This window comes from Penicillium oxalicum, chromosome IV, assembly GCF_001723175.1.
Source record: "Penicillium oxalicum strain HP7-1 chromosome IV, whole genome shotgun sequence".
Taxonomy (NCBI): Eukaryota; Fungi; Ascomycota; class Eurotiomycetes; order Eurotiales; family Aspergillaceae; genus Penicillium; species Penicillium oxalicum.
In genome coordinates, this window is record NC_064653.1 from 2,920,851 (window position 1) to 2,933,984 (window position 13,134).

Genomic DNA, 13,134 nt, shown 5'->3' on the forward strand with positions numbered 1-13,134 from the left:
AGGAAAAAGAGCTCTCACTTCATCCCACTTGCTTCCTCCCAAGTGTCCCTCTCCGCGGAGTATTGCTACGGATTGCTACGGAAAATCATTAAAGCGTTTCGGCACTACCAATTGGAGATACGTCAGACTGCGAGCGGTGTAATGGCGGTCAAGGAGGCGGTGCGGCGCAAAGTGAACAAGACGGTTCTATCTTCCAATACATCATCGCAGTAAATTTTGAAACATTCATAAACTTCCTTCATTCTGCAACCTCGAAATCCCAAAATCTACTACTGAGCGCCCTCTCCTCCATTGATCTCTTCAGATATCTGAGTCATAGCCATTCAATATGCGTCCCTTTACCTCAGGAGGATTGCGGTCTTTGCGTTCCTTGCTGTCGGCCCCAAACACACTCGCGACAGCAACAAGGCCCTCTCAACGACTTATTTCTTCACAGATCGTCTATTCCCACTCAAGCTATACACCATCATTCTTCAAATACTCTCTATTCAACCATTTTCAGGGCTCTGCTATCCGCCAAAAATCCACATCATCAAGCCCTCTGACCGAGGAGCCCCGCGACCGAACTGAAACCGACACCGATCGCCAGAAGAGAAACGAAGAACGGCGTCGCAACGAAGAGGCATATCAGATAGTCTTCACTTGCAAGCCTTGTGGAGAACGCTCGTCTCACCGCATGTCGAAACAGGGCTACCACCGTGGCACTGTCTTGATTCAATGCCCGTCATGCTCGAACCGGCATGTCATGAGTGATCATTTGGGGATCTTCTTTGACAAGAGAACGACACTCGAGGATTTGCTTAAAGAAAAAGGGCAGACACTCACTCATGGACACACGGATGGGAACTTGGAGTTCTGGGAGGACGGCACCGTCAAGAGCTTCGGTCTGGATGGACGTCAGCTTTTAGAATCTACAGCACAAAAAAGCTCTTGAAGATGAGACCACTCCTTTTTGTTAACCGAGTGCCTTGGTTCGAAATGAAGGAATCTGACTCAATTCCTTATATTGTCATGAGCCTCGTGGATACTCTGCTTGCATGGCAGGCCCAGCGCAAGCAGGAGTGGACCTCGAGGAAAGGATGCTCGACGCTGCGCGATGAGAAGACAGCACCTGGAGATCGTTGGTGTGCAGAAATCATGGGAAACTCGTGCTCCTACCTACTTGTATTATACATTCATTATGCCATAAAAAGTGGCTATAAAAAACTACTGAACTCCTTGCTCATCTTGCCTGTCAACATGGAAACTGATCGAAATGTACCTAGTTGTCAAGGCTGGGTACACTCGATTTGATAGGTCACGGAAGAGCGCGAATATATTCAGTCATTGTTATACCGCCTCATCCCTGAGAGGCATTTGAGTCAACATCTTTCAAGACAATTTGAAGAAGGGATCTTCAAACTGATCTCCTGCATTGCGATGGATAACGCATGCTCACCGGCCTATAACTTGAGACTCGTATCTCGGGGGGAGCCACAGGCACGAGAATGCCACTTGCGTTTAAGACCCGTGAACATCTTAGGGACGCAGGGAATCGACCGAGATTGGCAGATGCGTAGTGATGGATTAAGGTAGCTTCTCAAGAAAGCAAAAATTTGACCGACGCAGGGGTCGAACCTGCAATCTCTTGATTCGTAGTCAAGCGCCTTGCCATTGGGCCAGCCGGCCGACGGAGGGAGCTATACCAGTAGGCCAAGCTGTTCCATTTGATGAATGGGAGTCTTGAAAATGATTACTTCAAAGAAAATACAGCCACGTGCAGTGTAAGAGCTTCAATTGGACGTTACTATTCTTTGGCAGTTCAGTTGACCCCCTCATTGGCACATGCCAGTGAACCTGTGCATACACCCATGATTGCGGCTCTTCCGAAGATGTGGGTCGCAGTATGCTTACCTACCTAGGCCACCGATCGTTTCAGGAACAACCCGGGGGTCCCATCGAGATGTCCACACTTTTATCGCCTCGGAACTGCTGCAAGTACACGGCGCACTTCATGAGTAACGGAGTCCACCAGTCGAAGCCAATCAATGATTGCTTCCAATGACGGCGTGGGAAAATCATGCACGATGACATGTCCACTCGTCTGCTATCTGAGTGATTGAACGCAATTCTTGATTGGCCAAAGGATACAGGTGATACGTAAAAACATATCATTGGCTAGGATGTAGTTGGATATACCTTTCGTTTTTTTTTTTCTTTTCTTTTCTTGGTCGGGATTCGGAGTCGCAAGCATCAAACTATCGGAAAATACCCCCATATATAGAGGAGAGAGCCTGGTCGAGGAGGTGATAGGTAGCAAGATCAAGCTCATTTCGATTGATGCGATCGAAAAGTACGATTGGCTGGGCATGGAACGTCTCCCGGATCGCTCCTTGCTCCATTGCTTTTTACGGAGTAGAACCCCCCTCCCAATCTTCGTCCTTCCCCTTTTAGTAGGCTTATCACCTTGGGAAAGACCAGTTAGATGGCCCAGATGGCCGAACTCGGCTACGAGTGCCAGCCTTGAGTGAGATTGATTCCTGCCTCGTCTTCCGGAAAATACTCCGCTCAGTAGGTGATACGACGTGAGTGGGACACAGCTCTGACAGCTCGGAAATCGATCAAGCCAAGGTATGCAAGCCCCGTCAAAAAGGTTACACGGACTCCTTACCTGTGCACATCTACATCGGTTCGTTGAGTGCACCCGATAGTGATCGTGCTCGGCTGAGCGAGGCTACGTATAGAATGCCTGCAATGAAAGGTGAATTCACCAGAGCTAGCAAAGTCAATCCTGGTGCCACTGTGGAATGAGGCACTTTCCAATTTCACTTGGGTAAGTTTAAGCCATAGTTGCCTTTTGATCTTCCTCTTCTAGACACGAATAAGGAACGAGTGCCCAAGACTTGCTCATAGTTCGCATGGCCAGGAAGTAGATGCAGATCCTGTCATACGGCGACATTCAGGTTTCGCAAACATGCTCAAAGTCCCACATTGAGGTGCGCACATTGCGCAGTACACAGACTATTGGAATTTTCCGAATATCGAGTCCTCTCTCTCTCTCTTTTTCCGTGAGATTCTTAAAGACACCCTTGCCGCCGCGGCTGTGGGTCGTCTCGCAGCTTCTGAACAGATCATCACCCTTTCTCTTTCTTTCAGATCAAATCACGAGCCACAGCGAGGTGATTTCGACAGTCTCCCACTCTAAAAGCTCACGCCCTCCAACCCCTTATCGAAATTAGTCATGACCGTGACAGTCCCGAACAATGGTCCCGGAGAGTACCTCCTAGTTCGAGATGCAGCCGAGAAGGAGAGGTCAGTCAAGATATCGATGGAGCTGGAATCAAACAAAAATTGGAGACAATATTCAAACGGGTGATATCTAGACTGGAGATGCAATTCCGGCTCTGGCAGTCCCATCTTGGGTACCTGTTGCACCCGACCATCGAACAACATGAGCACATGCGTATTGCAGATGTCGGCACGGGCACGGGGTTAGTTCGACACCGTACTCGACTACTTGATCCATTGAACGAGAACTTATCTGTTTTCTCCCTTGCAAATATTCCATATGGAAATCATGATGCTGATATAACATGAATCCAAGTGCATGGTTGCGCGAACTTGCGGCGGTGGTCCCCGAGACTTGCCAGTTGGATGGCTTCGACATCTCCGATGACCTTTTTTACAAGAGCTTGACACAGCGCACCAATCTTTCATTCCATCTGCAGAATGTTCTCCAGCCATTCCCCGAAGAATTCGTGGGCAAATACGACGTGGTCAATGTCCGGCTTTTAGCAGTCGCCCTCTCCTCCAATGAATGGCCCACCGCAGTACGCAACGTGGTGGCTCTCTTGCGTATGTAATTCGACATGCTATATTTGAGCCACATGGCTTGAAAAGTCTTGAACTGACGTGACAATAGGACCCGGTGGTCATTTACAGTGGTCCGATTGCGCTCCCCAGGGATGTGTCGTCAAGGCACCTCCAGGGGTGACACCTACCCGAGCGATTCGTATGATGGAGGTCTTTTACAAGACCCTGGATAGCTTGGGAAAGACTCCAGAGTAAGATTGGTGTAGATTCTTCTCAGTCGGAGAACCCGAGGTGGTGGACTGACGATATAAACTCTCACAGAATCCACAACCTACTTGGCATATTCCAGAAAAGTGAACTAGTCTCTTGTAAAATGGAGACCATCGAACTTGACAAGCCTGAGATGAGGGATGAGCTCAATCTGACTATTACAAATGTCATGGCGCATGGTCTCACAGCTTCGTTCCGGTTGCACAAGCTCGAGGATATTCAGTCTGAGCAACAGATTGCCGATTTGCGCGATGGCGTCTTGGAAGATCTCCGAACGATCGGATGCTACTTCAGTTATAGTTTTTATTTGGTGATTGGACAGAAACCGTTGTAGTGCATGGCCTACCTAGAGCCACGAGATACTCACTGTGTCTGTTGAGAGATCACAAGTTGAAGTGGACCTTGATTAGAAATTATACGTGATTGAATGGACGCATTCCTTCTCACCTAAATCCGAGCGATATGAAACCTCAACCAGAGCTGTAGGTACTTCCCTACCTACTTGGACTGGAGATCCCGAATGTAGAAGAATGACCTGATTGGGATCATTTTTGATTCACTTGACCTAGCCTTACAAAAACAACTTTTCTCAAAAGGTTTTGGTAAACAAAATGCAGTGGGGCAGGAAACCCATAAATCAATTCCTCAAGAAGGTATGTACACAATGGAGAAGGCCCCCTTTTATTATCCCAAACGCCGAATGGTTTTTTTTCCCACGCCGATGCAACCAAATCATTCATGACATCCTCCAAGGGGGAAAAACAGCATGCAAAATCTCAACTCTCCCTTGCTCACCATCCGCGTCTCTTACCCCGATGCTCCAAGCCCTTTTCATGGCGCTTGACTCTCTTCCGCTCGTTTCTTCTTCGCTTATCACGCTCAAACCGCTCAGGGTCAGCGACAGCTTCGATTCGGCGCTTGACACGGCGACCCTCACGGCGCTCCTTGATTTGGTCCTGCACCTTGGTCATCTCGGCGATGTATTCGGTGGTACCGAACTTCTTCTGCAACAGATCCAAGACCTCGTGGCTGTTGGAGACAAGTGCTTTGTAGGTATTCTGGAAAGTCTCGTCGGAAGAGCGAGGGGGTGGAATGGACGCGTCTGTCAGATGCTGCAGAGGTAAAAGGATAACAGGCAGGGACGAAAGAATTTGCTCAGCCTCCAGGTGACGAATAAGAGCCGCGAGAAGAGCAATGGAGGCAGTCTTGGGAACAAGAACATTGGGTCTGCTTGAAATCACTTCTCTGCGTAGGAGGGATGAAATCTGAGAGAAGATATAGCGGAGCGCAGACTTGGATTTGATGCCGCTCGTCTTCTTCTCGTCTCCGTCAATGTTATCTCCGGTATCGTCATCCTCGTCCTCGTCTTCGGAAGCGGCCTCTTCCGCTACCTCGGCATCGGTCTGCTGGAATTCGAGACCGTTTTGGGCGCAGCATCGCCCAAGGAAGACCAAGTTGCGAACACTTTGCATTGCAAGCTCCTCGGAGATGCCTGGCGTGCGCAGGGACCGTAGGCTAGCCCGGAGCAGCTTGAGCATCGAATCGCGGTCCAAGAGAAGGCCGGAATTGCTCGCAAGTGGAATTTCACTATATCCAGTGACCGAATTTGTTTTGGCCACATCAGCGAGCCACATGCCAATGAGGTTTGCAGCGCAGGTCTTGACCCAGGCGTGAGTGAAGAAGAGGGACTCTTGAACAGCACCCCAAATTGAAACGCAGTCGGGACTCAGTCCCAGTGTGGGATTTGTCTTGCAAAGCTTTGTGAAGAGTTGCAAGGCAAAGTACAGAGTCTCCCAGCTCTGACTCTCCTGGTCTTCGAGGACGGACTCCATCAAGCCAGGCAGGATGCGGATGACAAAGCGTCCTTCCTTTTCCTTTTCAGTCTCATCAGCCTCGAAATAGATACGCATGGCCTGCAAACCAATACTGCCCAGAGCCATGTTGTCGGTCTGCTCGAGCCAAGCGTGCAAAGGGGTCAGGATCGACTTCATATTCTCTCTGTCCGCTCTGCTGTAGAACTGGCCTAACAAAGCTCCAGCCATTTCGCGGCACTCAGTCGACTCATCATTGGCCATGGCAAGGACGACTGGCAGGAAAAATGTGCTGACAATATCCTGGGCCATCTCATCACCAGTCTTAGACAGAAGCAGATGAATTGCCTCCAGAACCGACTGTCGTCCCTCCTGATGCTTGTAATCCAGATTCTTAGCAAGGAACCCAAGCTGTTTGGTCCACCGGCTCTTAGCCTGTGGATATTCGATCAGGAAATGAACATAAGTGCCTCTTGCCAGATCACGCGCAGAGCGAGTTTGATTTGTGACCATCATGGTTGCAATATTGTCCACGAGTTCGTACATCTCCGGGACAACAAATTTCCGCGACATTACCGCCCTGATGAAATTGAATGTCACACCCTGACGGTCGGGCTCCTCAATATCGGCGGTGAGCCGCTGCAGCAAGTATGCAAGATGGCCGTCACGAAGCTTGGTTGCTTTGCGCTCTCGAATCATCGAGGATATCAATTTCAGCGAAGCCTGTGACGCCTCAGAGTTGGTGCTTGGTGACTCTTTGATCATCTTCACGGCCTCGGTCAAGTAGACGTGCGCATTATCGTCGATCTCAGGCAAGGGAAGCTTGATGATGGTGGACAGCAGCCGCAGAGCAGAGATCTTAACCTCTTCCTGGGCTTGCACGAGTGCATCGCCAATGATGGGCAAAAAGCCAGCAATATTCGCTGCGGTCAGCAGTGAGTTGAATTTGTTCAAAATGGCACGAAGAATATCGAGTGCGAATCGAGTCAGCTTGTAGATGTGTGATGCTGTCGTGCCTCGCTTCTCGCCTCGCTTGGCTCCCTGCAATCGAACCAGGAAACGTTCCTCTCTCTCCGATCGCGCGGCAGCCTGCGCTGTAGTGGGCGCCTTGTCCTGGTATGTCTCCTTGATAATCTCGTAGCAAAAGACTAAGATCTCCCTGCTTTCTGCACAGGGATTTCTCAAAAGGCCGATTCCAATGCGTCGCATCAGTTCATCAAGCTTCCTGACAATATTCGTGTTCAGCTTCTCACGCAGTAATGACTGAAGTGGTCGCACGAGACTTGAGAGCTGACTGATCGTGGCATTCTTAGCAAGCAACTCCATAGAGTCATAGCTCTTGTTACTCTTGACCTCCTTCATTTTGCTGACGTAGTCTTCGGCATCTTTCTCTTGACCGACAGTACCAAAGGTGTCATCCATCACAACAGCGACAAGATCTTCCATACAATAGTCCAGATCTCCCTGATTGAAATGATCTGTGGTGAAGACTAGCATGGAATGAACAGTGTAGGATAACACGTGAAGCTGATATCCACGTAGGAGTGTGTTGCGGAGCTCCTTCAGGATATAGCCAAAGTAGACAGGCCCAAGCAGCAAAGCAATGTCGTTCAAAGTTTTGCGTGCCGTATCACGAGAGTCTTGAGCTTTACTCTTCAACGTGCTGCAAACATCAAGGAGAACAGCAGGAAGCCGAATAGCCATCTCCTGCTCAGGAAGAATCTTGAGCAACTTGATAGTTGTTACAGAAGCGGGCAGACGCAGACTCATTTCCGCCTCTTGCTTATGGTGAATGAAGTTGGTAAGGAAAGGAATGAAGTTAGTCGTCAACTCGGACGAGACCTTCTCAAGGTTGGGCAGCGATTTTGCGAGCCTGCATTGAACCGAATCCGAGGTGTCCATCTTGTCAACGTCATCGGGGGTTTCTTCACCTGAGCCAGAGTCCATCGCTTTCTTTTGACCAGTCGCGCTTGAAAGGGCATCTGACATCCGGCCCAGTAATCTGAGAATGTTCTTCTCCATTTCTGGTTTGCTCTGCATGTAGCTGCGATATCTTCGGAAGTTGGCGCGGAACTGGTTCCAATCAAGCCATTCTGCGAGAGAGCCAATGGTGGCCAAAGCCTCTGCAATCAAATTGTGACCACTCTCGTCTTCTGCCCCGTCGAAAGCAAAGTGCTCGACAAGTGGCAGGAAGATAGAACCCAAATTAGAAGATTCAATGCTTCCTTTGCTTGCCTCTGTGGCAAGTCGACGCAAAGCGCGCATTCGACGGTGTTGTTGAATGTGGAGAATGTTGTTGAAGAAAGAAGCTTCGTCATCATCACCAACAAGCAAAACATGCATGTCTTGCACGGGTGGCCTAGAAGGATTGAGCTTGATGAAATATCCAAGCACCGCAATGATCTCAGCACGAATCAACTCAGATTTCTGCCGAATGCCAAACTTCAGCGAAGGCAGCAGTACATCGTTGACAAGAGCCTCAAAACCGGCGTCGGCGGTTTCTGTTGCAGCTCTGTCAACGAAGCGTTTCAAACCAAAACTGGCACTTGAACGAATGGCGAGTTCTTCTTCATCCTTCACATGGAAAAGCATGTTGTAAATGAGTGGCCTCCATTGTCTGGCATTGAGCTCTTGAGACAGCTCTTCATTGATGATTCTGAAAGCCTGAAGGCGACGCTCATAGTCAGGCCCCAGTCTCTTCACTGAACGAGAGTTCAGATCAGCACATAGTTCGGCCACCTTTGTGAGTTGATCGTCGTGAGTGGCCAAGGCATTGAAGACTCTGGCCAGGACCTCTCGATTCGCATCATCTTTGAAGTAATCAAACATAGAGGAGACCGCCTCGAACACCTGCTGAGAAAGCTCGGTATCATCATCAGGTTGGTACAAGGGTAGGAAATGCTCGAGAATGCGTAGCAAGCCCGACTTTGTCTTAGGATTGACACGATCAGGCGGCTGCCGAAGCAAGTATGTTGCAATACTAATGAGACCCGATGTCTCGCCAGACGATTCAACACAAGGTGCAATCAAGGAAAGGGCAGATACTCCCGAATAAAGAACAGGCTTTGATGGACCTCTTCTCAAAAGACGTCCCAAATGAGACAGAGCATGCTCGAGGTAAGGGGAAAGAACTTCGGTGCGAATTTGCTCTGGTGGGAAGTCCGACATCGGCTGGTCTTCGTCGGTGTCGTCATCCTTGAGCTTTATGCCGCTGGCAAGCTTGACGAGAGGAACGAGGACTTCATCGAGGACAAAGATCTTGACCTCGTCACGAGCAGATTCGACAGCGAGGATATCGATGATCTTGGTCAATACGTCCCGGTTGTGTTGTACTAGATAGAAAGTCGATCGAGGAGCCGATGCCCAAGTGTGGAATAATCGTAATAGTCCAGAGACACCCTGGGCGGTTTCAATAGGGAACTGCTCAAGTCTGCTATCAATGAGCTCTCGGAAGATGATCTGAACAGACGAAGTCCAATCCCGGTTCGAAGAAACAGCGAAGACCAAGCTCAAACAACGGATAGCCGATTGACGGATGTTTTGAAGAATTGAGAGAAGTCGCTCGTCCTCTCGATCCACGTAAAGCGGACTGCCCTCGTCGTACAGAGACCTGCAAGCGCGGACCAGACAGTAGATGATCACGTTCATTGCCTGAGTGGTGTATGATGCCATGCGACTTTGCAGCGTGTCAAAAACAGTGTCAATCATTTTGAGAAGACCAAGCTGCCTTCTGGGGCTCGTCAACTCCTCCATGAATGCCTGTTCATCCTCTTGTGCGCTCGATGTCACGTTTACTTTGGCAAGGGGTCCGAATGCAATATCGATGAACTGTCGGAAGTCATCCTCCGAGAGATGCGAGAGGGTCCGTAAGATGGCTTTACGTCGACCAGACTGCCCTGCCTGAGTAGAGCTGGCCCCTGCCTTCGAAATCATACGGCCGTAAAGTAGACGAAGAAGGACAGGCATCAGAGTTGGACGATGCTCCTGCTCGATGAGACTATCTTCTCCTCCGACTCGGACGAAAACCATCAATTCGTCCTTGAACCTGGACTCATCAAGGATATTCAGCAAATTTTCTTGGTAAGGAACGACGTGCGAATTCTTCCAAGTGAAGAGAGCCTTCAAAGCCGCTCTTTGAATTTCCGAGTTTCCGTGGCAGAGAAGACCCATGATTGCCTCATGGACCTCGGGGCCCCTGTACAGTACCCTGGGGTTCAAGAACTGCCCGAACAACGCAAGCATCGATAGGCGGTCCTTGAAACCCCATCGAACCGGTGTCTCGGACCCCTGGGCAGCCACGTCTGTGTCGGGTGACGGAGCGTCGTCTTGGTCGTCACGAAGAGCCCACGAAAGGAACAAGGGCACAATTTGGCGAGACCGCTTCTCAGCGACGTTTGGAGCGGCATTCAAGACCTGCAGCGCATGGATTCGAGGCTGTTCAGGAATCAGACCGGCAAATTCATGCTCCTTCTCGTATTGCATGGAAAGAGTCTGTGCTGGTGTTTGAGCAGTGGCCCAGTTTGTCTTGATTGTCCGCTCGGTGTTGTTGACATTGAAACATTCGTAGTCGTTGGCGACAAAGTTGGTCTCCTTTCCATCCTCCGATTCTTCACCTCCAGGAGCTGCAGAGTCCCGCTCTTGCAGCCACTGGATAGAAAGATCAGAAATTATCTTCTCTCCTTCTGAGTGCTCGCTGATGGTCTTGAGAGCCGCAGCAGAGTCATCCCACAGAGGAGCTAGCTTTTTAGAGAAGAGGCCGAAGCAAAAGTATGGAATCAAAGTAGCCATCCATTTTCGTGACGCGACTTGAGGATAGAGAAGCGCCAGTTTTCGAACATGCATCTGAATGGTTCTCGCACTTTGCAAGGTCAAGGGGGATTCCTCGACTTCGATGGCCAGTGCGACTGGTGACGGGTCCTCTTTGGCATATTGAACCACCAATTGCTGCAAAATCCGAAGAGAGACGAACCTCAATCGGTGAGACGGGCCGGACAAGTTGAGAATCAACTTGGAAGCAAAGGCATCCACAGAATCTGTCTCAGGACTTGTCTCTTGCCTTTGAACTGCGCACATAAAGATAAGAACACCGTCTAAGAACAGAGGCAAGCGTGAGAATTTCGCAGAGGCAGCTAGGATAGGCTGCCATAAACTCGAGTCCAACAAATTCGCCTCCTTGGCCAGCTCAACATAGACTTTGAAGCCCTGGCCAAGGTAGAAAGCAAGCTCATTGAACTTATCCTCGTTGGACTCATTCGCTGCATCCCGCATGGCGGATAGAATGTTGGCGTGCAATTTCTTCACGATCTTGGATAGCGTGGAAGGATCTGTGAATAGAGATATCGCACTGGGAAGCTTCACCAAAGCGTTGACAAAGCTTTGGTCCTTTGCCGGATATACTAGAGAATTATGAATGCGGCTTTTCAGTCCATCTGGGCAAGACACGTAGCCAGGCTTCGATGGTTCGGGGGTAATACACCCAGTTTCGTGGAGCCGGAGAAGAGCCAGGCAAGTTTCAAATTCGTGTTCCTTCCACGAAGTATTGATAAATTTTTGGAGATAAGGGACCAGAAGACTCTGGAAACGCTCAGATCCCCATTCTGAAAATGTTGTACAGAAGAAGAGGAAGTATTTTGAGAGGGGGCCAGCCGAGACCAGGTCCATGTACGATCGCATGAACGGCAACATCTCATCCATTGGTGATAGTTGAAGAGCGTATGCAACTCCACCCAGGAGCTGGGGAATGGCCTCCAGATGATCGGTTGGGTTTGCCGCGGCTTGTTTGAGGAGCAATGCTAAAGTCTGATGAACAGACTTCCAATCCCTGATTCTGGATGCTTTTCGGGTTGCAACGCAGACAAAGATGAGGCGGCATGATTGTGAAAAATTTATGTTCTTTCCGGCGCTAGAACGTATCTCGATGTACTCCTTCACGGTATCAACAATGGGTCCGAATGTATCGGGTGTTGTGTGGTGAATGAGGTTGATAACTACTCCGGTAGCAACCTCGGCTGGCAGTCCACTCTTTGCGGAACTTGGCGGAACTTGATCCAGCACGCATCGAAGGATATCAACTCCATTTGAATGAAGCCCATGGTTCACTCCCTTGATCGCGTCGGCGAACATGACCATGAGACCCTCCTTGTATGAATCGGTGTTTTTCCCTTCTTCAGCATGTTGAGATATGTCCTCATACAGGAAGGATACGGCATTCTCAAGAGGCTTTTTGTTCTTGTAGTAGACGAGACCGGCTTTGCGGATGAGGAAGGACATTGACTCGGCGGCGAATCGAGCAACGAAAGGCTTTTGTCGTTCCTTACCCAGATAGGGGCTCATGATCATGAGCAACTGGCGCAGATCGGGAACTAAAAGACGGGACAGGAATTTGAAGATCCATGCCAGGCACGTAAAGCTCCATTCGACAACTTCGACATCAGGGTGGGTGGCTGCAACAGATGCGACTAGCGTGACTGCTGCGGCGAAATGTTTCTCGAAGCGAACGCCTAAGTCTCTTGCAAACTGTGCAAGCAAGCTCAACAGAGGTTCCAAAGAGTTTTGATCTCTCTTCTCGATGAATTCCACCAGCAGACCCATTATCTTTTCCTCATGGTATACAATCTGCGCGAGACTCTCGGAAAGGTTGTTGACACGACGAGTAAATTGTGTGAAGTTGTCTGATAAGTTCATGTCCACCCAGTGATCGAGGGCGGACCGGAAATAAGATGTAGTTTCGCCCTCATCTTCGCCAAAGCTCGCTCGGCGCACTCGGTGGATAGGGTCGATCTTGAGCTTTGCGATACGCTGTGAAAAGCCTTCAAATCGATGTGTCTTTGTCGTTTCAGTGCCACCTTTCAAGCGCCTGGTGGGCTTGGCTCGTGAGCCTTGCGCTACCATCTTGAGAAGTGCGACAGGTGGCGCTGCTGACGACAAAAGTGCTTTGCGAACTTTTACTCAATCCGCATTGAATACAAAAAAAAGTTGAACGGTATCCGGCTCCACATTGTTCCGCAAAGTTCGAATCCCGCAACATCACGCTAGCTACTTCTGGTTAGCATGGTCACGAGGTGGCCCGAGCTCCCATCTTCCAGAACAGTAGCGCAGCGTGCTACATACCCGAAGCTTTCTTTGACATCACTGCTTCAATTATCAACACGAAGCAATTAGACTCAAAGAAAACGCGCGTCAGAATTTCTCGTTACTGGTATCCATTCCTGGAGAGTTTGACGTGCTCTCAGCGTATTCATTCTATGCACGCAGATCAGGC

General features: G+C 49.6%; 3 protein-coding genes and 1 non-coding gene across 4 annotated transcripts; 2 read left to right on the top strand and 2 right to left on the bottom strand.

Moving 5' to 3' along the window:
- Window positions 1-328: 328 nt before the first annotated feature.
- POX_d05796 (uncharacterized protein) lies at window positions 329-934 on the top strand (the record flags this gene model as incomplete). Its single annotated transcript, XM_050114633.1, has 1 exon — window positions 329-934. The coding sequence occupies one exon, from the start codon at window positions 329-331 to the stop codon at window positions 932-934; it is 606 nt and encodes a 201-aa protein (XP_049969584.1).
- Window positions 935-1,596: 662 nt separating this feature from the next.
- Window positions 1,597-1,668, bottom strand: POX_tR103. Its single transcript has one exon. It is a non-coding gene; the product is annotated as a tRNA-Arg (tRNA).
- Window positions 1,669-3,220: 1,552 nt separating this feature from the next.
- On the top strand, window positions 3,221-4,396 carry POX_d05797 (uncharacterized protein; the record flags this gene model as incomplete). The annotated part of the gene is made up of 5 exons (XM_050114634.1): window positions 3,221-3,291; window positions 3,363-3,470; window positions 3,584-3,834; window positions 3,902-4,043; window positions 4,114-4,396. 5 exons carry the CDS (start codon window positions 3,221-3,223, stop codon window positions 4,394-4,396), a joined length of 855 nt encoding a protein of 284 aa, XP_049969585.1.
- Window positions 4,397-4,853: 457 nt separating this feature from the next.
- On the bottom strand, window positions 4,854-12,764 carry POX_d05798 (uncharacterized protein; the record flags this gene model as incomplete). The annotated part of the gene is made up of 1 exon (XM_050114635.1): window positions 4,854-12,764. One exon carries the CDS (start codon window positions 12,762-12,764, stop codon window positions 4,854-4,856), a length of 7,911 nt encoding a protein of 2,636 aa, XP_049969586.1.
- Window positions 12,765-13,134: the final 370 nt, after the last annotated feature.